Here is a 20,400-nt window from a genome sequence, read left to right as displayed (position 1 = left end):
ATTATGTGGCATTCAAATTTCAGTGTCCAAAACTGTATTATTGGAACATAGTCACACTTATTCACCTACCTACTGTCCATGATGACAAAGGCAGTGGTAAATAGTTGCAACTGGGGACACAAGGCCTCTGTAGCCTAGAATATTTATTATCTGACCCTTTAAGAAAAAGCCACTGACCTCTGAAATAGGAGATGTCTGCAATATTTTAGCCTTCGGTGGCTGGTGGATGGGGAAAGAGTAGACAGAGAAAAGTGGAATAAATAATAGTTCCATTGAGGGTATGTTGTGACACATCCAAGAGACAGTGGGAAGGTGTATTTGGACAATGGGTGACAGATGAGGACCTGAAATGTGGACTTGAGAGTCAATGATAGGCAGGTGGTGGCCAGGGCTGTGGAAGTAGGTGAGACCACCAAGGGAAAATAAACAGGGCAAAGTAGCTAAGTCCAAAGCTCAGGACACACTACTGAGTAGAACACAGAATAAGAAAAGCCCAAGAGGAGTGGGAAAAAGAGGACAGATGCAGGGACCAGATTCAGTACGGGTGAGGTCAAGGAAGAAGATACTTTAAGAAAAAGGACCAAGGCCAAATACCTCCAGGAGCCCAAGGAGAATCAGGATTGGAAAGCAGACAGAGCATTTTGGAGACCTCAGCCAAGGAGTCACTTTTAAGTAGGAAAAAGAAATCAGGTGTCCAGTTGGCTTCCAGGACTCATTCCCCTGGTTTTCCTGCTCCCACCCTGGCTCCTATCCTCTTCCATCTCTCACTGGTTCCTCATCTCCCAGCTTCTAAGCATGGGGAACTGTTGGCTCAGTCCTTGAACTGCTTCTGTTTTCTAACTAATGCTCAATGAGCCCATTAAGTCTCATGGCTTCAAATGCAGATACACACAGTTATATCTCCACCGAGACCCTCCTCTGAACTTGACTCAGAACCAACACAAACCCAACGTCTCCACATTGAAGTCCAACAGGCACCTCTACCAAGACAGGTCCTCAAACAGCCTGTCCTAAAGAATTCTCCACCACAGTTACAATCAACTCGTTTTTTCCAGTTGCTCATGCCCTAATCCCTAGAGTCACCTTGACTTTGCTCTCTCATCTTCCATTCAGTCTTTCAGTAACTCCCACCTGCTATACCTTCAAACTAGATCCAGAATTCGACATTTGCCCCTCTACTACTACCACTCTGTCCTAGCCTCCGTCTGTCACTTGGATCATTCTAGGAGATTCCTGACTCACCTTCCTGTTTCCACCCCTACCTCCCTTCATTCACTTAACACTACCAAAGACAGCCTGTTAAGTCAGAAGTGACACCATATTATTCCTCTGTGCAAACCCACCTAAACCTTCCTGTCTCACTCAGCAAAGGCCTGAGTCTTACAGTGGCCTCCAAAGCCATATGCAACTTCCCAGACTCTTACTCTTATCCCACCTGGACCTCCCCTCCAGTCACATGGACCGCCTCCCTGGCCCATGCTTAGTAATACACCAGGGCCATTCCTGCCTCAGGCTCTTTGAATGTGCCATTCCCTCAAACTGCAATGTTACTCTCCATGATAAATACATATGTCTCCCTCGTGTCCTTCAGGCTTTGACTCCATACACCCTTCTCAGTGAGGCCTTCTCCAGCCATCCTATTTAAAATCCCCAACCATCCCTCATTCCACAGCACTCTTTCTCCTGTCCTGTCTCTCCTTTATTTCCTTCTGTAGCACTTATCACTACTGTAACAAAATGCCCACATTTTACCAAGTTATCTTGTTTATTGTGCCCTCTCCTCTGGAATGTATGCTCTGTGAGGGCAGAGATTTCTGTCCGTATTTTCCTTTCCAGCACCTAACACACAGCCTGATACTTGGAAAACCCTCAAAAAATAACTGGAGAAAGAATGGGACCTCTGAACCACAGAATGACTAGCAGAAGGGAGAGACAGTCCTTTTGAGACCTCTGTGAGCAGCTTAAGAGGCAGCCAGTATCCGATTTCCTTCAAATGGGAAAAACATTAACATAACGTTAGGGGGATAGAACAGCAAGAAAAAGACTGGATACAGGAAGTAGGGCATCTGGCTACCCCAAGTCTGGGAGGAAGCTGAAAGGAAAGGCCTCAAGAGCAAGTTCAGAGAGAAGGGACCTCCTTGGAAGAGGAGGTACTAGGACAGGAAGGGACCATGAATGGAGAGCTGCGCACATGAGTGGGATTGAGTGAGTGGAGTGGAGGGAACTTGCAATTGCTCATTCTTGGCCCTTGATTCTCGATCTCAAGGTCTAGTGCAGGGCTTGAGTGGTGAGGGGTGGATGAGGCACTCTGTAAAATGAGAATTTTAGGAGAGAAGAAACGCAATGTTCTACAGTGCGGAGGGCTCTGCTCACTCTAGACACCACGCATCTACTGCAGGGTTTGGGGAGTTTCCCTAGCAATGCTGGACAGCCAGTGAGAACCAAAGGGTAAGTGTAGTATTATTTTAAGGCTTATGACATGAGAACCTTCATAAGACCCTTCAGACACTGGGCTAAGTGTAACACCGTGAGAATAAGAACTTAACTAAATGGGACAATGACAGGAATGTCCCATTCCTGCTGATAACCTACTTAGGGGAGCCTTAAGCAGGCAGAGACAAGTCAAGGTAGTGTTCCTGAAAGAGTAAGTCTTCAGGACACATCTGGAGGATGGAAGGTGAAGTGACCCTCTGTCAGGTAGATTCTGAACAACTAGTCTAAGCACTGACACAGGACTGAAACCCAAACGGGAAATCGGGAACCCAAAAGAGAAGATCCCCAGAGCAAAACAGAAGTCACCTAACTATAGCTCATGAGAATGGGCACAGACATTTTGAAATGCTGAAATGTGACATGCTAGGAAACAGGAGGGCCTGACTTGCAAAGAAAGGTCCCTGTGCCTTTCTTAATGGGACCAATAGTGTCACATAAACTTCATAGAGTCCATGGCTACTTGACTACTTAGAAGACCTATAGAATTTTCTGCAGTCCACAATAAAAAGATTATTTCACATTTCAAAGACTATTTAAAACAGAGTTGTCAATTTTCATAGCTACCATTAGTTGAGTCATACCATGTATGTTACATGTGCTATCTTGCTTAAGTCCCACAACTTCCATTTAAAGAAGGAATTGGATGGGGAGAGGGGGCTAGTGGTATAGCTCAGTGGTAGAGCACTTGCCTAGCATGCTAAAAGCCCCTGGGTTCAAACTCCAGCATAGCAAAAATATAAATCAAATTGAAAGGATTTCTTTTTCCCATCTTAAAGATGAGGAAAGAAATAGAGGCTTAAAGGTTTAAGGAACTTCTCCTACATCACAGCAGTTAAGTAAGGGGCTAGAACAGAAATCAAACCCAAATGTGGTAGATCCTAAAGGCCATGCTTTTATCCCCATTCTCTCGTCTCTCTAGCACTATCATTTTCTTCTGAAAGCACAAGAGTGGAGACTCTACCATATTTTTATGAGACCCAGTTATTCTGTGGTATATATAAGAAATATTCTGAGGAAGACATTTTTATATGAAATTGTTGACCTAAACATTCTAACATGCGTCATGTCTTTCCAATCTGTGTGTCCTACAGTGGGACAGAGCAGGTGTCAAATGATGAGCTGGAATTCTTGGGCCCAGGAGAATTCTATGCAGAAGCACTGGGATAATATATAGACAGATTGCCATCAGTGACTTGAGAGAATCAAAGAATGAGATGAAAGTAGAGGGCAGAGTCTGCAAAGTACAGAGCTGTGAACTCATGCATGATGCACAGCAAGACCCAGTCCCGTATTACGTTAGTGACGGTTCGTGGGCCCTGGGTGAGGGGCAGCTCTGGTCCCTGAGGCCCAGCATGCACACACCAGGTTCAGTCATTTCTCAGCAACCCCTACCTCTTTTTGCCTGGCTCACAGAGTCACCGTGGGGCAGCACCAAGCAGCTACAGCAGGGTGGTGGGTGGTGACCAGCTCCTGTAGTCCTGCACTCTCCCATTCACCCATTTATGGCTCCTGCATTTGCTAATCCACTGGATGACAGAAACAGGACTTCACAGTTAAATATAACAGGGATAACACAAAACCTTACACTTGGTTTCGAAAACCCGGTTGAGTAAATCTGAGACAGGGAAGGGCATGATTTAGGAGCCACAAATACAAAAACGCCTTTGAGTAAGCTGAAAACAAGCTCAATGAGACACTGTATGATGTGGCTGGCAGAAGAAAGGAAAGTACCTTTGGCTGCATTAACAGGATACAGTGTCTGTGCTAGAATTAGGGAGGCAACAATCCCGTTCCAATTTGGGCTGGTTGGCTTTGACTACTACTGTACTGTGTTGACTTCTGGGTAGCTCATTCCGACAGGTTCTGTTAGGTCCTCTCTGCTTCACTCCATCTAGCCTCTGCTGAAGAATATGTAAGCACTGGTCCTACAGCCAATGGGAAGCACCAGCACATTCAAGGGCATGAAGAAAGAGAACATGCCTTTTTTGCCCCATTCTCTCCCCCTCAATCTATATAATTCTGTTCCTGCAGGACAGTCTTCCAAGCTCCAGCTTGTACTGGATTCTAGTTTGCTTCCCTGTCCATTCGGGCCTAGGGGCGTAGCAGAGTCCCACTGTTGCTAGACCCCAGGTACGTTAGCATCCCTGTTGGTTCCCTTAACCCTGCCCAGCCAGGTGCTGGTGGCTCACACTTATAATCCTAGTTACTCAGAGGCAGAGATCAGGATTGTGGTTCAAAGCCAGCCCTGCCTGCAGCTCTGTAAATAACATCTTTGCTAATTATTTCCAAAATCTCAACTAAGTTGGCCTTTGTTTCCTGCAGGAACCCTGATAAAACTGAAGAGACAGGATGTCAGAGAGCCTTAGGATCCTAACTATAACAACCAGCTCTCTAGAGACAAAGGATATGCAGCCTGGCCAAGGGAAGCCTCCAGAAAGCAGTAGTCTACTTGAAAAGGGTAAATGGCCATCTTCAGATTCAAAATAGTAGCGGGTACAGAGAGACCACCTTTTGGCTAACTGTGAACTTTTCCCATCATTGGTAAAGGTGGGGTAAACACTCTCGAGCTTTGGTAATTCTGAGTCACCCGTCTAAGTTGCATGAGTCTGTATCAGGAACACAGAAAGTTAGGAAAGTCTAGGACAGTTGGGAAAGTTAGGACAGTCTAAAAAATGACAGAAGATGGAGTGCCGTGGAGAGGACTTAAGAGAACCTGTCAAAGTGAGCTACCCAGAAGTCAACACAGTACAGTAGTAGTCAAAGCCAACCAATAAATGGGAACAGAACTGCCACCTCCCTAATTCTAGCACAGACACTGTGCTCTAAGCAGTCAAGGGCACTTTCCTATTTTCTGCCATTTTCTAGAGGATTTCATGGTTAACCACCAACTGTACACTGATCAACGGTTTACCAAAACACTGTAGATTCCCCTTCCCATCCAGTTTTGCCTTCAGCACTTTCAGTTACCTGCAGTCAACTATGGTCAGGCAATAATAAATTGAAAATTCCAGAAATAAATAACGCATAACTTTTAAATTGCATACCATTCTGAATAGCATGATGAAATCTCCTATCATCCCATGCCCCTCTTGCCCCGAACATGAATCATCTCTTTGCCCAGTGTATCCACACAGTATATGCTACTCACTCAGTCACTTAGTAGCCACTTTGGTTATTGTCTCATCAGAGGGACTGTCACAGTATCACAGTGCTTGTGTTCAAATAACACCTCAGTAGTAGCTTAGCACTACACCACGGTGCCCACGCCACTCACCTCACTTCATCTCCTCTCTTAGGCACTGTATCATCTCACATCATCACTAGGGTGAGTATAATACAGTAAGACTTTTTGAGAGAGACTACATTCATATAACTTTTATTATAATATATTGTTATAATTGTTCTATTTCATTATTAGTTACTGTTGTTAATCTCTTACTGTGCCTAACTTACAGATTAAACTTCATCATAGGTATGTGTACATAGGAAAAAACCAGTATATACAGGGTCCAGGCATTCAAGGGAAATTTTGGAATGGATTCCCTAAGGATGGGGGGGGGGGGAACTGCTGTAATAAAATTGAGGGAGAACTTTGAGGATGTGTTTTGCTGCTTCTTACTTTAATCTAAAGAACACATGTGCAGTTCTTTTGTCTGAGTTTGCTAATTCTCAATACCAAAGTTGGTTTTATGCTTTAAGATAGCTTGAGAAGATGAAGGTTGTTTTGCATCTCACCATCACAGCTTTCCAAAGGGCTATTTCCAATCCACTGAGAAGGTCTTCCTATGTAGCTCAGGGTGGCCTCAAACTCACGATCCTCCTGCCTCAGCCTGCTGGGATTTCAGAAACCCTCCACCACACCTAGCTGAAAACACTTTTAACCCAGCAACTTCTATCCACACATCCATGGCCGCTGCTTCCTGAGAGCTACCACCCCATTTTTCACACCAAAACCCAGGATGCTAAATCTGCTTAGAGGACGAGGTATTTTACAAACTATCCTCCAAACTATCCTGGAAAGAAACAGGATAGTTTCTTTTTTCACCCTGGTGGGAAAAAGAAAATGATTTTTTGTAAAAGCCCTGAAGGCTTGAGTTCACAGCAGGGTCATGGCCCAACGTGCTATTTGTATCCAAACCAGGTGAATGTTTACCATTCACTACAAGGCAGAACCACTGGTACGGCCAGTTCTTCGTGCATTCATTCAACAAACATTTGATACTGCTCAGATCCAAAGAGGCTAACCGGATAACGTTGCAGAAAAAAGATTCAGCAAATCCTGGAAACGACCTGATTTCAAAGACCAATGAAGGCAAAGAGGGAGAGTGACGGCGCCCAGAAAAGTTTCAGCAGAAACTAGGGAAATGCCAGCCCTCGGGCGCGGAGAGGGCGGGGACACCGGCCTGTTGGAGTGCGCTGCTCAGGGGCCGGGCCCGGCCGGGTCTGGGTCTGGGCCTGGGCTCCGGGTCCCGCCGCCTCCCGAAGCCACGCGGCGCCTGCCCATGGCCCAGCGGGGGCGTCCGCCTGGTCCCAGGCCCAGGACAGCAGCGCAGGGGCGGCCGCGCGGCCTCGATGGCCCCGACGGCCCAGGGGCGCAGGGGTCACAGGGCTGCAGTGCGGGGCGCGCCCGGCTCCCGCCCGGCTTCAGGAAGCGCGCGTCCGCCCCTCCGCGCGCCCCACCGCCCCGGGCACCCGCCGCGCGCGCCCGGCCGGCTCCTCGGCCCACCTCCCTACGGCGCTCGGGGCCAGGCCACGCTTACCCTCCTTGGCTTTCTTCCTCCGGGCCAGGGTCCCTCCGAGTTTCCCCAAGAAGGAGTCATCTTTCTTGCGGGACGGGGGAGACTTGGGAGTGGGGGACTTGGGGACAGAGGGCGACTTCTGCGGGGAGCTGGCCATGGCGGCGGAGCGGGCAGCCGCGGGCCGAGCGGGACGCGGAGCTGCAGCTGGAGCAGGGCGGACGCGGCGGGACTGAGGCTGCGGCTTTCCAAACGGAAGCGGAATTATTCCAAGCATTTGAGGCAGCTCCCGCTCGCCTTTCCCTTCCCTCGCTCCCTCCCTCGCGCCGCCCTCCGCCCTGCAGGGAAGGAGCTGCGCCCCGGGGCTGCCCGCGCAGGCTGGAGGACGTGCGGCCCTGTCTGTGTGTCCCTGTGTATGTCTGGGTGACCCTCCTGGCTGGGAGCCCTGCGCCTGGAAGCTTCATTTCCCCCTGCTCCGCACGCACGCAGCGCGCTTCCTGGCACAAATCAGGATCCAAAAGGAACCAAGTCTGTTACTCGGCTGGATCTTCCCCTGCATGGCTGCTCCAGCTGTGACTAGGCTCATGTCTTGTGCCCGTGATAGAAGCAAGCCAGCTCCTGGAAGAAATAACTGGAGTGAAACTGAATGCACTCAGGCCTCACCGAACTGCACCACCAACCTTTCCCTGGCTGCCAGCCCCTCTTCTCCACCCGCTCCAACATGAGAGGTTGGAAGCACCTGAGGGCAGGGACCTGCTTATTCTTGCAAGAAATCTGTGTTTCTAGCAGCTCAATGGCCTGTACAAAGGAAGGTCCCAAATGTTATAGAAACACGCGTGGGGGAAGACACAACCATGGGCTCCTGTCAGACACCCCTCCCCTAACTTACCCTGCCTAAAAAAAAGCACTAGTGACTTCCAGACACATACTATACTAACAGGCACGTTTTACTATGCTTGCCGGCCCTAAGTTCTTACTTGGGCTGTTGTGCCTGTCTGTCTGTTCTACACACACTCGCAGTTACCTTGGCAAGTCTTTCCTCCCGGTGGTCCCTGCCCCTCTAGCTACAGCTCAATGAATCTGACTGAACACCTGACCTTGCACTTGGCAGCCAAAGGGGTAGTCTCTGTCAAGAATCTGAACTGAGCCTGAGAAACCATTGTCAGAGGTTGAGCACTGGGCTGATGATCACACGGTTTTAGGCTGGGGTGTGTGGGGTTTTGCCACATGCGTGCTGGTGAGTGGGCACCTGAAGGAAGGAAGGAAAGAGGTGTGCTCCAGAGGCCATGTGGTCTGACTAATGGAAAACAGGGGGAAGTGACCACCTAGACCTTGAATCTCTTAGCCCCACTTGCAGTCCCTCCAGGGCCAGCTGCGCCTCCTTCCCAGGAATCCTTACTTCTAATAACCAGTTTGCAGTCTAAGCAGCAAACTGACCAGCAGCCATTCGTTTTCTTTCCTTCCTTCCTTCCTTCCTTTTCTTTTTGCTTTAGTCATAATTTTGCGTTTTTTAAAAAAATATACTTTGTGCATCTCACCTGGCAGAGTCACACGGTCTGCTAGCCTGGGAAGATTTTTTTGCACAGGAATCTCAAGGGGAATGGTAAAAGCTTCATGTAGGCAAGGCCTGTATGTGTGTTTCCAGGGTCTCCATATTTCCACAGGTCTTGCTTTTCAAGCCTTTCTGCCTCTAAGGTAAATTATCATCTCTTGAAAGGCAATAGGAAATGGATGAATTATAAATCTGTGCTACTTGAACAATAGTCCATAAACCAGTGTTGATCTAAATCCTATTAGTCAACAGATACTAATACAGAATTGTGCTTTTAGAAAATTTGATAGCAATTTAACAATGTAATGTATGCCTGTTTAATAAAAAAAAACTGCAAGCTTATATTTTGAATATTTTTTATTTTACTTTTCTAGAAATTCTTTTTTATTGTACAAGATACATGATCTTGTAATGATTCTTGTATCTGGTCTGATACAGGAATATGGTCCTTTTCCATACATCCTTTGAGAAGCACTGTTCTAAATTTCTGCTGTTTACTTAAGAGTTCACGTCACCTCTTAATGTTCACCTCTTTTTACATTGTTTTTAGAATCCTTATGGATATGATTTGATGTGAGTTTTGTTCCAAAAATTGAGATAATGTACAGGACAGTGCCTTGCGCAGGGCCTGGCACTGAAGTCTCTTACTTAATGAGAGACACATGCCATCCATTGTTCTTCCATAAGATGTGGAGCAGCCCCTGCACCAGCTCCCTCTGATATGAACTTGTGTTTACAGTTATGTCCCTACCTAACAGCTGCCCTTGAATGCTTGGTCTCCATCCCAGCAGAGGTTAGATCACAGGACAGCTCATACATTACATGTGTTGTGAGGCTTCTCTCTTGAAATCTAGCATGGACAAACTGCACAGTTTCCAGTTCTAGCTCAGTAACAAGGTGACCTTGGACAAATCTTTTTCTTTTCTGTACTTTCCTTTCTATCAACCTATAAAATGAAGCCAAGACCATACCTGTCAAAATTGAACATCACACATTCTTTAGGATCATCAATTTAAATTCTATATAATCACAAAAAGGAGGATATTTGTGCACCCAAGTACACATTCTAGAAAGTTCCTAACAGCACCCTTTGAATGCCTTATGAACAGTTGAAGCACTCAAAACTGTGATAGCCACAGCAATAAGAATGACCAATTTGCAACCATAAACAGCAATAGGAATGTATCTCACAATACAATGTTGAGTGAAAAACAGACACAAGAAAACACCCTGCATCCTTTTACTCCTACAGCATCCTTAACAGGCAAAACAAATCTATGATGTTAGAATTCAGGATAGTGACTAGCCATGAGAGGGGCAGAGACGAAAGTGGAGAGGGGGTTAGGGGAGACTTGGAGCTAATGTTCTGTTTCTTGATCGAGGCTCTGGTCATATGGATGTATTCATTTTAAAAATAGAGTATACACTTAATAATTTGAATAACTTTATGCATGTTTTACTTTAATAAAAATTTACAAATTGATCACAGAATGATTTTTTTAAATGAAGCCATGGGAGTATATTCTTGGTAGGATCCCTGTTACCTCTGCTATCTCTTTCTCTAGCTCCATAGATGGTCCTGTCAGTCAAAAACTGCCAGGTCCTGCAGGGGACGGAGACTTCTCCACTGTGCAAGGTGTTCCCTGTGTTTCCCTGCTGTCTTTCACATCCTTGGGGGCTGCTCAAGGGTAGATGGGTATGGGTTATAGGAGGGGTTTTTTTGTTTTGTTTTGTTTTTTTTACCCAGGGCTCTGGAAGGACACCAAAGTGTTCTGCTTGTTTCCTTCCCTCCATCTTCTCCCTGCCTTTCTTCACAGTTCCCTCCTGCCTGCTCCCTTCCTGCCAGGTCTACTGCCCACCCCATCCCTCTCTTGGGCTCCCTGCCCTCCAGATTGCCTGGTGACCTACTTTGTTTCCTTTTATGTTTCTTTTTCTGTTTTGAGTGTCTTTGCAGATTTCTATAGCCTGAAGATCTTTGAGCTCCAGTGAAAGAAATTTATTACTATGTTTTAGGAGGTTTTTTTGGGGGGGGGGTTGTTTTGTCAGGTTTTTTTTGTTTTGTTCTCCTTGCCTTTTTTTCACTTTTATTTGAAGGGAATGGGATGAAGTGGGAACAGGGAGGTAGGAGGTGGAGTTTTTTTTTTAGCTCTTTTCCAAGGGGTAGAAATTTTTTTTAAAAAAAATATGTCATGAATAAAGTTGTTTTTGAAAACCAAAAAAAATTGACAGGTCCTAAACTAGGGTCTGTGCCAAGTCCTTCTCTCAGGGGATCACCTTTCTAGCTTGCCCTGTGCTGCCCTCAGCCACTCAGCAAGGCTCCTCTGCTGGTCCTGTCACCTTCCTTCAACAACTCCAACAATTAGGCTTTGTGGTTCACAGGGTGGGATCAGGTAATAGTGAAGGATTAGCACCTGACAGCTGTGTAACAGGCTCTTTAACCTCTCTGTGCCTCTGTTTCTCATCATAAAATGAATACTTACCTCATAAGGTTGTTGGGTGGACTGAGAGAACTAGTGCCTGGTAAACAGTAAGTCTTAGCTCAATAGATATTGGTTATTGGTATCTCTTTGAGATTCAGAAATGTTATTATCATCACCCTCATTTTAAGGACAAATAATTCGAGACTCAGACTTTAAATAACTTGCTGTAGACCACATCATATTCAATAACTGGGAGACAGAGACCATAGCCCTTAGGATCTGTTCTCCCAACTACCTATGGAATGATTTTAATCAACATTATGATCTCAGATTATATTAAAGACTACGTTTTCCAGCGGATGCGGTCACATGACTGTGTTCTGACCAATGTGTGTACACACAGGTGTTAAACAGCAGTTTCCAGGAATCATCTTAGAAGACAGACAGGAAGTGGGCATTCCTGTATTATTAGACTATGAGACACAGACTAACCCTTCCACTGAGGACGACTAGAAAAGCTGGGTAAAATATAAAATAAATCTTCCTGAGAACATTGGAAAGCAATGAAATTTCCAGAGCCAAGATCTTACAGGACAAGGGAGGAACCCCAGAGAGGTGAATCCATCATTTGGGAGCTTTTTTGCTATGGCATGTACCAGTTTCAAGTGAGGTAGCTGAGAAGCTGAGAGGTTGGGCAAGGGCAGTTGGTACCCCACAAGGATAAGTGAACAAAAGTACAATGCCACCAAACTGGGGGCTGGAGCTCCAAGGAAGCTCTGTTTTGCTTTGGTTTGGACTCTACCAGAGTCCACTCCAGTATATGAAGAGAAAATAAAGACATTTTCAGTTAAAAAACACATTGAGGGGTTGGCGGAGTGGCTCAAGCGGTAAAAGTACTTGCCTAGCAAGCATGAGGCTCTGAGTTCAAAAGAAAAGAAAAGAAAAAAGAAAAACAAATACATTGAGAAAAATTGTTAAGTTGACCCAAACAAAAGGAAGCACTAAAGTGTATGGCAGAAGGAAAATTATCCCAGATGTAAGAAGCATGGTGACATGGGAGGAATAAAAAGCAAAAGGATAATATATGGGTGAGTCTAAAAGCACATTTAACTGTACAAAATAGCAAAAAGAATGTCTCTTGGGTTTCAAATACATAAATCAAGTTAAAATACACAAAAGCAGAAGCATTCAAATTGAGACATGAGTACATGGAATTAAGTGTTTTAAGGTCCAGACATTGTGAAGAAGTAAAAGTAACAATTGACCTTGGACTTTGACAAATCGAGGATCATGTTGTATTAGCCAGGGTAATCATTAAAATTCAGTAAAAGAGTAACCAAGAGTACAAAAAAAATGGAGAGAGAATTAGTGTCTGGGTGCTTCATTCAGACATTTCATAAATTGTGTATGTAATCCATATTTGTCACATATCTGACAATTTTCTCTTGCATTCTGTTTCTATTTTACTCTAACTTTTTATTGTGTCACTTAAAAACTCAGGATAAAGGTAAACCAATTATCTCAAAATTTATTAATCTAGAATTCAAACCTTTCACTAGGAAAGGTTTTCCTAAATGTGAATGCCACTTTGAACAGTGTCCTCTAAAAAGGAAATGTTGAAGTCTTAACCCCCCAGTACCTTGTTTGGGGCCACTGAAGATGTAATTAGTTGATGAAATAACATGTCAGTTCATATTGAAGTGTGATAGACACCTAACCCAGTAAGAATGGCGTCCTTATGAGAAAGGAAAATCTGGACACAGGCACAGAGGGAAGCTACAGAGGAAGGAGATGACCACTGGCCACAAGCCAGGGAATGCCTGGTAGAGACAAGGAAGGTTCCTCACCTGGAGTCTCAGGAAACTCAGCTCATCAGACACCTGGATTTTGGACATCTAACCTCCACAGTTGAGGGAAAGTTAATTTTTACTGTCCTAAGCCACCTCGGTCATGAGGCTTTGTGACAGCAGCCCTAGGACACTAACACACTATTTAAGGGACAAAGGGAGCCCTACAGACCCTGCTGAGGTTTATAAAAGCTCTGATCCCAATCAATAATCAGAGACTGTTTGACCACATCAAAGCAGGAGGGGGCCAGGGAAGCCCATAGAGCCCCCTGGGGACCTCATTGATCACTGGTAACAAGGTGTTAAGAGGTAACAGGCCGTGGAGTAGGAGGTCTTATGTGAGAAGCTTGGCTGCATGTCTCTCCTAGGGACTCTGGGATATCAGCAGTAGGGGAATGACTCATGGGGTTTGAACTCAGGGCCGTGAGCTTGCTAGGCTGGTGTTTTACCACTTGAGTCATGCCCCTAGCTCTTTCTTACTTTAGTTATTTTTCAGGTAGGTTCTCGAGTTCTTGCCTAGGGCCAGTTTCAGACTGTAATACATCCTAGCTAGGATGACAGGGATATACCACCATACCCTACTGATTTGTTAAGATGGGATCTCACTAACTTTTTTCCCCCTGGGTTGGCCTGGTACTGTGATCCTCCCCATCTCCGCCTCTCAAGTAACTGGGATTATAAGTGTAAACCATCAGTCTGGCAGAAGAGCTAAGATTTTATGAACAAAAGCCACTACATACTCACCTAGGCAAGGCTGAACACCTGAGGCCCCTGTGAGTCTACTGGCCTGTGAGATTATACTGAGGACTTCACTGTCCTCTCCTCTGCCTCTTTCCAGACCAGAATGATTTGTGATCCAGGTTTTCTTTGCTATTGTTGTATCTCCAACTCCAGACTTGTGTGGCTGCAGGAGAGTCTTTGTGTCCATCTTTGCTGAGTGATAGCTACGCAGACCTTAGATGTCACCTTGCAGGAATAAAGGTTAGAAGCATCACCTCTGGCAGTGAGATGTAACTCAATCCCCAGGGCCACATGGCATCTTCAGGAAACACTGCAGGGTAAACCTGAAGCACTAATGGCCAATGGGTGAGCAAGAGGCTGGACATCTGATCAGCAGAGGCCAGTTGGGCTGCATCAGAGAGAGGACATCTTATATCTTCTCTGGCGGAATGTGCCTGTTCTGATCCATTCTGCTGAGATTGGAAGTGTTTCCTGGTTCTGCCGTTGGGATTTGAGCTGCCATTCCAAAGTTACATTTTAGCTATTTCTGTTTTAAAATTGGAGTCTACATAAAGCAGACTGCCTCTCGCAAGGACCCTAGAGGGGGAGTCAGCCCCATTTCACAGGTAAAGATACTGAGGCACAATGGAGCTGTTCAGTGCCATCCAGTGGGCAATGGCATTGACGATTAACGTGGGTTACTGTGTTTAGAATAAGAATACTCTGGGATTATTTTTTTTCTTGAGCTACTCATTTGTTTTCAAATCATACACTTATGGTTTTGTTTACATATACACATATATCTCCCCTAAATTATTGTGGACACATTTTCTATTATTCTGGGGATGGGAAGGGAACTGAAATCAGGCGCCATTGTTCACAAGGGCTGTTTTCCAATGATTGCTGCCCTGCCCCCACCCTTCTGCCCCTATCTCTGCACAGTTTCCTTCAGGGACTGAAAAAGTCACTCACCTCCCAGCAGGTCCCCCAAACACTCCCTTAGTGCTGTGCCTCCCACGACTCCTGGCTTGTGCTCTTTGCTCTCTGTCCTTAAAACTGGGATGTGATTGTATAGCACCTGCTTCTTAGTTTTAGTCGAACGCATCCCCTGGAGTTCATGACCTGGTCAGGCCCACTTGACCACTAAGGATAAAGAAAAGATGTCTCCCTAGACTATTAAGTTTTGGAAGACTTGTGTGTTGGGGCGGGGGGCAATGGGTGGCAGTCAGGTAACTTAAATGTGTTGAACAGTTATTTTCATGTTACAGTATATATAAATAAGCATAGAAGGAAACACAAAATACCATATCAAAGTGACAGCTTTGACTTCTGTTCCCAGATTTACCCTGGCACTAGTGTGTATGTTTGGGGAGTGAGATGGGAACCCATCCAAAGTAGGGAGGGAAAGAGCAGTTAACACGAGGCACAGGCTGGTGAGGACGCTGAGCAGCTGTACACCTGGTGGCCAAGAGTCCAGGCTCTTGTCTGTCTAGAGGGAGACAGCTTGGCCCAGTCACTGCTTTGGACTTGAGCAACCTTAAGTAAGTGCCTGAGCCTCTTTGGGTGTCAGTCTTGTCCTCTAAAAATGAAGATAATACATACAGTCTTTGCTTTCAGGATTAGAGGGGTAACACATGTGCAGGCTTATTACAGCCCCTGCCAGGTGAGAAGAGCTGAGTTCACAGTAGCTATCACCATGATTGGGTCCCCAGGGGTTCCCCTGGGGAGCTGTGATGCCACTGGTTTTGCCATTTTACTCATTTATTTGTTTGTTTGTTTGTTTAATTGTGGTGCTGGGGTTCAAACCCAGGACCTTACACATCTGTTTGCTTTTTTTTTTTTTTTTTTTCCTAGAAATGAGCTGAGAGAGGGAGTGAGCATGAAATTACCCAACTGCCTTGAAGACTCCGGAAGGTGAGCTGCAGTTCACAGGTGTGGAAAGGCTGAGCATCTGCAGCTCAGGAGGAGGAAGAGGGCAGATGAGCCCCAGCAGGTGCCCAAGGAAAACTGGTAAAGCTGCATCAAAGGTGGCTGGCTTCTCCTGGGATCCTTCCCTTGGCAGGTCGATGCTTGCAAAACAGGAGCAATTGTGTACATTTTTCATTGATATTCATTCAGTGAAAAAGTGAATCCTTTTAAATAGTTGATGAGACAAAAGCTTTCAAACAGAGGGGATTTAGTGTGCACTGACCACCTGATTAACCTGAAGTGGCAATTCTGGTGCATTGCCTTACCGTGTACAAATTTGCACACACTGGGGTTAAGAGCAGAGGAAAAACACACTCGATGTTGGAAGAGCATGAGTTGAAGGAAGAGGCCAGCTCTGTGCAGAGCTGGTGAGTGAGTGGAATCCAAGATCAGCCTTTCTCAGGTACAGAGAGGTTGAGGACTCGGGCCAGTCCCAGCCCTTCCCTTCCCTAGTCCTGAAAATAGCTTTCTTTGTTTAGAGAAAGCACCTAAGGTGAACCACCTCTGCTCCTCCTCCCGGTTGAACCTAATGGGAAGGGATTCAGGTAAATCCTTCCAGGTGCCTGGGTATAATAAAACATCCCACATTAATTCACAGACTCCCACATGAAATCAAAGCTTTGTCCAGGTTCTTTCACTGAGAAGAAAGAGATGAAATGAATTCTGCCCTCAGAGGAGCCAGACCAAGCCCATGTGAAAATGTTTTGATTCGTGAGACACAAAACCATTTATTTTTGGTTCTTTTCAGTATTTAGAGCAGTACACTTATAACACATTTCCATCCACATGAATAGTTCCCAATTGTTGGAGCAAATTAATCTTTCACAAGCTTCTCAGCGGTGAGGTTAGAAGATAAACAGTAGGTGAAATAGTACACGTTCCCCTGTGTTCGAACCTTCTGTGGACAATCAACTTCCACATTTAAGCTCCCCACATCCAGTGACTACTACTCTCTCTGTTCATGTGGTGGTGCCAGCTGCCCCCTGCCACCTCTGCCCTGCTGAGGTAGTTCTCTGATCAGCCACCTGGGAGGGGCATGCTGCCATTTTCAGTTTGGAAGGAAAAGCCTGTAAATCTGCTTCCTGGGAAGAGAGACATTACTGAATTGTCATTTGCCTCCCTGAACGCAGAAAACATCAATTTCATTGCAACTCATCAGAGTTAGAAACACCTGCCACTTCCTTTCTCAGTTGCAATTAACATGCTGCATCTCAGCATTGATTGATTCCAAGCAGCCTAACGCTGCCAAAGTCAAGGTCTGAATCAAACAGTACAACCTGATATTATTTTTCACAGTTTTAGATACACGCACTTATTTTTATTGCCAAAGAAGCGCTATAATAATAGAAGATATAAGTCTTCAAGCTTGAGATAAACGTGAGTAGAATAGATTGGAGCTTATAAAAAGTAGCTCTTTATCCTTGTATTTGGGGGTGGTAGTTATTTCTTGATCTTTGTATTTATTTGGCGGTAGAAGAAAGATTACTATTCTTTCTGTATCCTAGCATCTAGCACAGGGCTGAAGAACCCCACAGTCATTCAGAGAGTGGTTGTGAACAGCACACCTAAGAATTGCCCTCTTGGTCCAATTCAAGCGAAATTCTGAGCTTAGAACTATCATAGGCCCTTTGACTTAATTTGGAAGCTGTGAAATATGACGTGAAACTGAAACTTGATGTTCCTGTTCAGAGCCCTACATTGCTTCACCTTGACCATCTCTGCTGGTGCTCTTCTGTGGGGCAGGGAAGGCTCTGAGTTTTCATCATAATCCTGATCACACTGGATACAAGTAAACTGTCTCCAAATGTACAATGTTAAGTTCTCCATTGTAAGCACTGGAAACATTTTAAGCAGTTCAACAGCCAGAATACTTGTGTCCTTTTGGGAATATCATTGACATGGCTTTTCAGTATCATTGAAAGCCAGCATAGGTAGAAAACTGTTAAATATGAGGTTTATATTTTTAAATTTGACTAGATAAGGTTAAGTCTTAAACCGCAGAACCTAGTCTGTGGAAAAAGTGAAAAGGCTAATTCACCTTCTTTCTGGCCCTTTTGGAGAATCTTTCTTTTAGTTGAAAATATAACAAATTGAAACAAGCAGGAAGTAATACTTGTGCACAATAACAGCCAGATACTACACACTTGAGCACCATCCATTAAATATATGCAAATATCATCAAACAGTGCATTTTTATCTAGCTGGCAGGAAGGACTGGGTTTGACCAATTCTTCATACTTTAGAATGAAAACAGAGACTATATATTTCTTTCTTAAAATGAATTAACATTCTTGTGCATCCATATTTGTACTTCTAGATGTCTGGTGGCTGAAAATGTTATTGTGATGAGTTCAATATATCTTTAATACTACACAATTTATTGCCCCAAATACTTGGGTTACTTGTATATTAAATAGCTTATTATGCCAGTATCCTAGTGCTAAAATGTCTTCTCCAAATTATAACACTTGAAAAACAGAATTATGAGGAAATCACATTTCCACTAAATATACAAATAAATAAAATAAATAGCCAGAAGTGATACAGTTTTATAGGTAGGTAGGTAGACAAAAAGAGGTCTCCACATATTCCAAAATAATAGGATTCAAGACACTGGAAGGAAGGAAGGAAGGAAGGAAGGAAGGAAGGAAGGAAGGAAGGAAGGAAGGAAGGAAGGAAGAGAACAAACTTGGTTGCCATGGAAAAGTTGTGTTTAAATTCCACCCAAAACATTGGCTGGCTTGGGAAGTCTGTATGCATCTCACTTCTGGCTTCTCAGCTGGCCAGATCAGTGCACACAGGCAGCATTTCAGACAGAAGTGGTTAGTGAGTCAAATCAGAACAAGAAAAATTTGGCCTCAAGTCAGAGTCAAGTGTCGCAAAGCACTTTTGTCTAATGACAAATTTAAATACTTGCAGAAATGAGTGGCCAGATATACAACAAAGAGTTCTATAGTCTGTCTTGTCAATAACAGACTAAATCTTCAAAGAATCCCACTGAAGGACAATCAAATATTTTATGACAACACATCACTGTGTTGAATCTTGACTTCATTGGTCCAAATAGGCATGGTGAAAACACCCCCGAAGCCCAGCATGTCAACACACAAACTCCACCCACCAGCTTTCTTTGCATCTGATAAATGCCATTAAAAAAAAAAATCCATGACCCAATTTGGGTTGGATAAATGGGGTCACTGCCTTCGGCTCTACCTGGAAGTCAGAAGTGGTTCTGTCCTTGTCCAGAAGTGGTCCTGAGAAGTCCCTGGGGAGAATCAGGAACATTGCGTGGGCCTAAGATGACAATGACTATTGAGAAACACGCCTCTTCTGGTACCTAGTGTGTCAGTTTTTGCAGCACCAGTCTCACCGATGTTTTATCAACAAATGGAACTTTCTCTTTTTGCCATCACCAACAATTGTTCAAAAAACACTTCGAAATCATTTTCGAAAAGCATCTGTCATTATGTTTCGGGGGTTATAAGCAGAGCACTGTGGGAACAAAAGGTTTTCTAAGCCAACAGGATCTGGCAAAAACCAGCAGTCCTGCCAGTAGGAAGTTAAAGTTTTATTTCCTTTTTTCTTTTTTTAAGAATAAAATTAAGGTTCAAATGTTCTATTAAATTCTCATCACTTATGTATATTATATTAAGGCTTATAAATACACCTGATAAATTAAATTCACCCTGGATTGAATTAACACCTGCTATATGCACTATTTGCTTTATGTAATCAGTAATCTCAAGGTTTCTCCTCTTTCTCTAGATACACAATTTAAATATTAACCTAATCTTTAAGCTCCTGCTGCCCGTTTTCTGACATTTGGAAACCGGTCATCCATGCAAAAAAGACAAATATGGATGTATTAATGAAAAGGCAGCTTCTTAAAAGTCTTAAAACATGTAACTCAATGAATTAGGAAGAAGAACGATAAAAGCAGCAGGAAAGTCAAGTTTTTGTGGAACTTCCTAGGGAAAACAGTGTCTGATCATTGCCAAGTACATCTGCAGTCTGAGAGTCAGGCTGACCTTGACTGCCTATTTCAAAAGTCTGTGCTTTTTTCACTGTAGTTTCTTAGGAAGTTGTAGTACACATAAGAGAATTTTGATTTTTAAAAAACATAGTAGGGCATAGTTTCCATTTCAGGGAAAGAAAGAGTGGTGTGTTGGTCTCACATCAGGGGGAGGCAGGGGCACCTCATGTCCTGCTCAGCGAACAGCCCCTGGAGAAGACAAAACTTTCAAAGTGCTGGTCTTCTGCCTTTTCTTTGATGCGCTGCTCCTCTAAGGAATCCACGAGTCTGTCCCTTTGCTCAATCACTTTCATCATCTTAGTGAGTATTTCTTCTTCTTCATTTAGGTCATTCTCATCTTTCTGGCTGTCTAAAGAAAAAAAAAGAAAAAAGAAAAACATCAGGCCCCAGGTGAGATTGGGCCCAGGGGAGCTCTTGTCTTGGGCATTCTTGGTTGTTCTGCTCTGTGATTTCAATGGAGAAAACCAGGAAATGAATTTAATACCAAGGAACTGCCCTTCAAGCCACAGATTAGAGAGTTGGGTGCTTTGTATAGGTGTCAGCTCAGATTTCATCTTGACAATATGTCTGCAGTGGCAGTGGCAGAGAAAAAGAAGTTAATACAGCTACACCCTACCAAGACCCCCAAACT

General features: G+C 44.4%; 2 protein-coding genes across 16 annotated transcripts in view; both read right to left on the bottom strand.

Moving 5' to 3' along the window:
• Window positions 1-7,860, bottom strand: part of Parva (parvin alpha) — a 149,454-nt gene extending 141,594 nt beyond the window's left edge. The window contains exon 1 of the mRNA XM_020184050.2: window positions 7,254-7,860. Coding sequence (XP_020039639.2) covers window positions 7,254-7,506 — 253 coding nt within the window. The 5' untranslated portion in view covers window positions 7,507-7,860. The remainder of the gene's footprint in view (window positions 1-7,253) is intronic.
• An 8,571-nt stretch (window positions 7,861-16,431) lies between these two features.
• Mical2 (microtubule associated monooxygenase, calponin and LIM domain containing 2) overlaps window positions 16,432-20,400 on the bottom strand; it is a 207,554-nt gene continuing 203,585 nt past the window's right edge. For 11 of the 15 annotated variants that reach the window (XM_074041514.1, XM_074041518.1, XM_074041502.1 and 8 more), the window contains one exon: window positions 16,433-20,118. In XM_074041514.1, coding sequence (XP_073897615.1) covers window positions 19,934-20,118 — 185 coding nt within the window. In that variant the 3' untranslated portion in view covers window positions 16,433-19,933. Of the gene's footprint in view, window positions 20,119-20,400 lie in introns of all 15 variants that reach the window. The other 4 variants (XM_074041563.1, XM_074041572.1, XM_074041580.1 and 1 more) reach the window with 1 other exon arrangement.

The sequence above is a fragment of the Castor canadensis genome, chromosome 1 (assembly GCF_047511655.1).
Source record: "Castor canadensis chromosome 1, mCasCan1.hap1v2, whole genome shotgun sequence".
Classification (NCBI taxonomy): Eukaryota; Metazoa; Chordata; class Mammalia; order Rodentia; family Castoridae; genus Castor; species Castor canadensis.
Note: the sequence above shows the minus strand (reverse complement) of the source record. Positions and strands in the feature narration are given on the sequence as shown.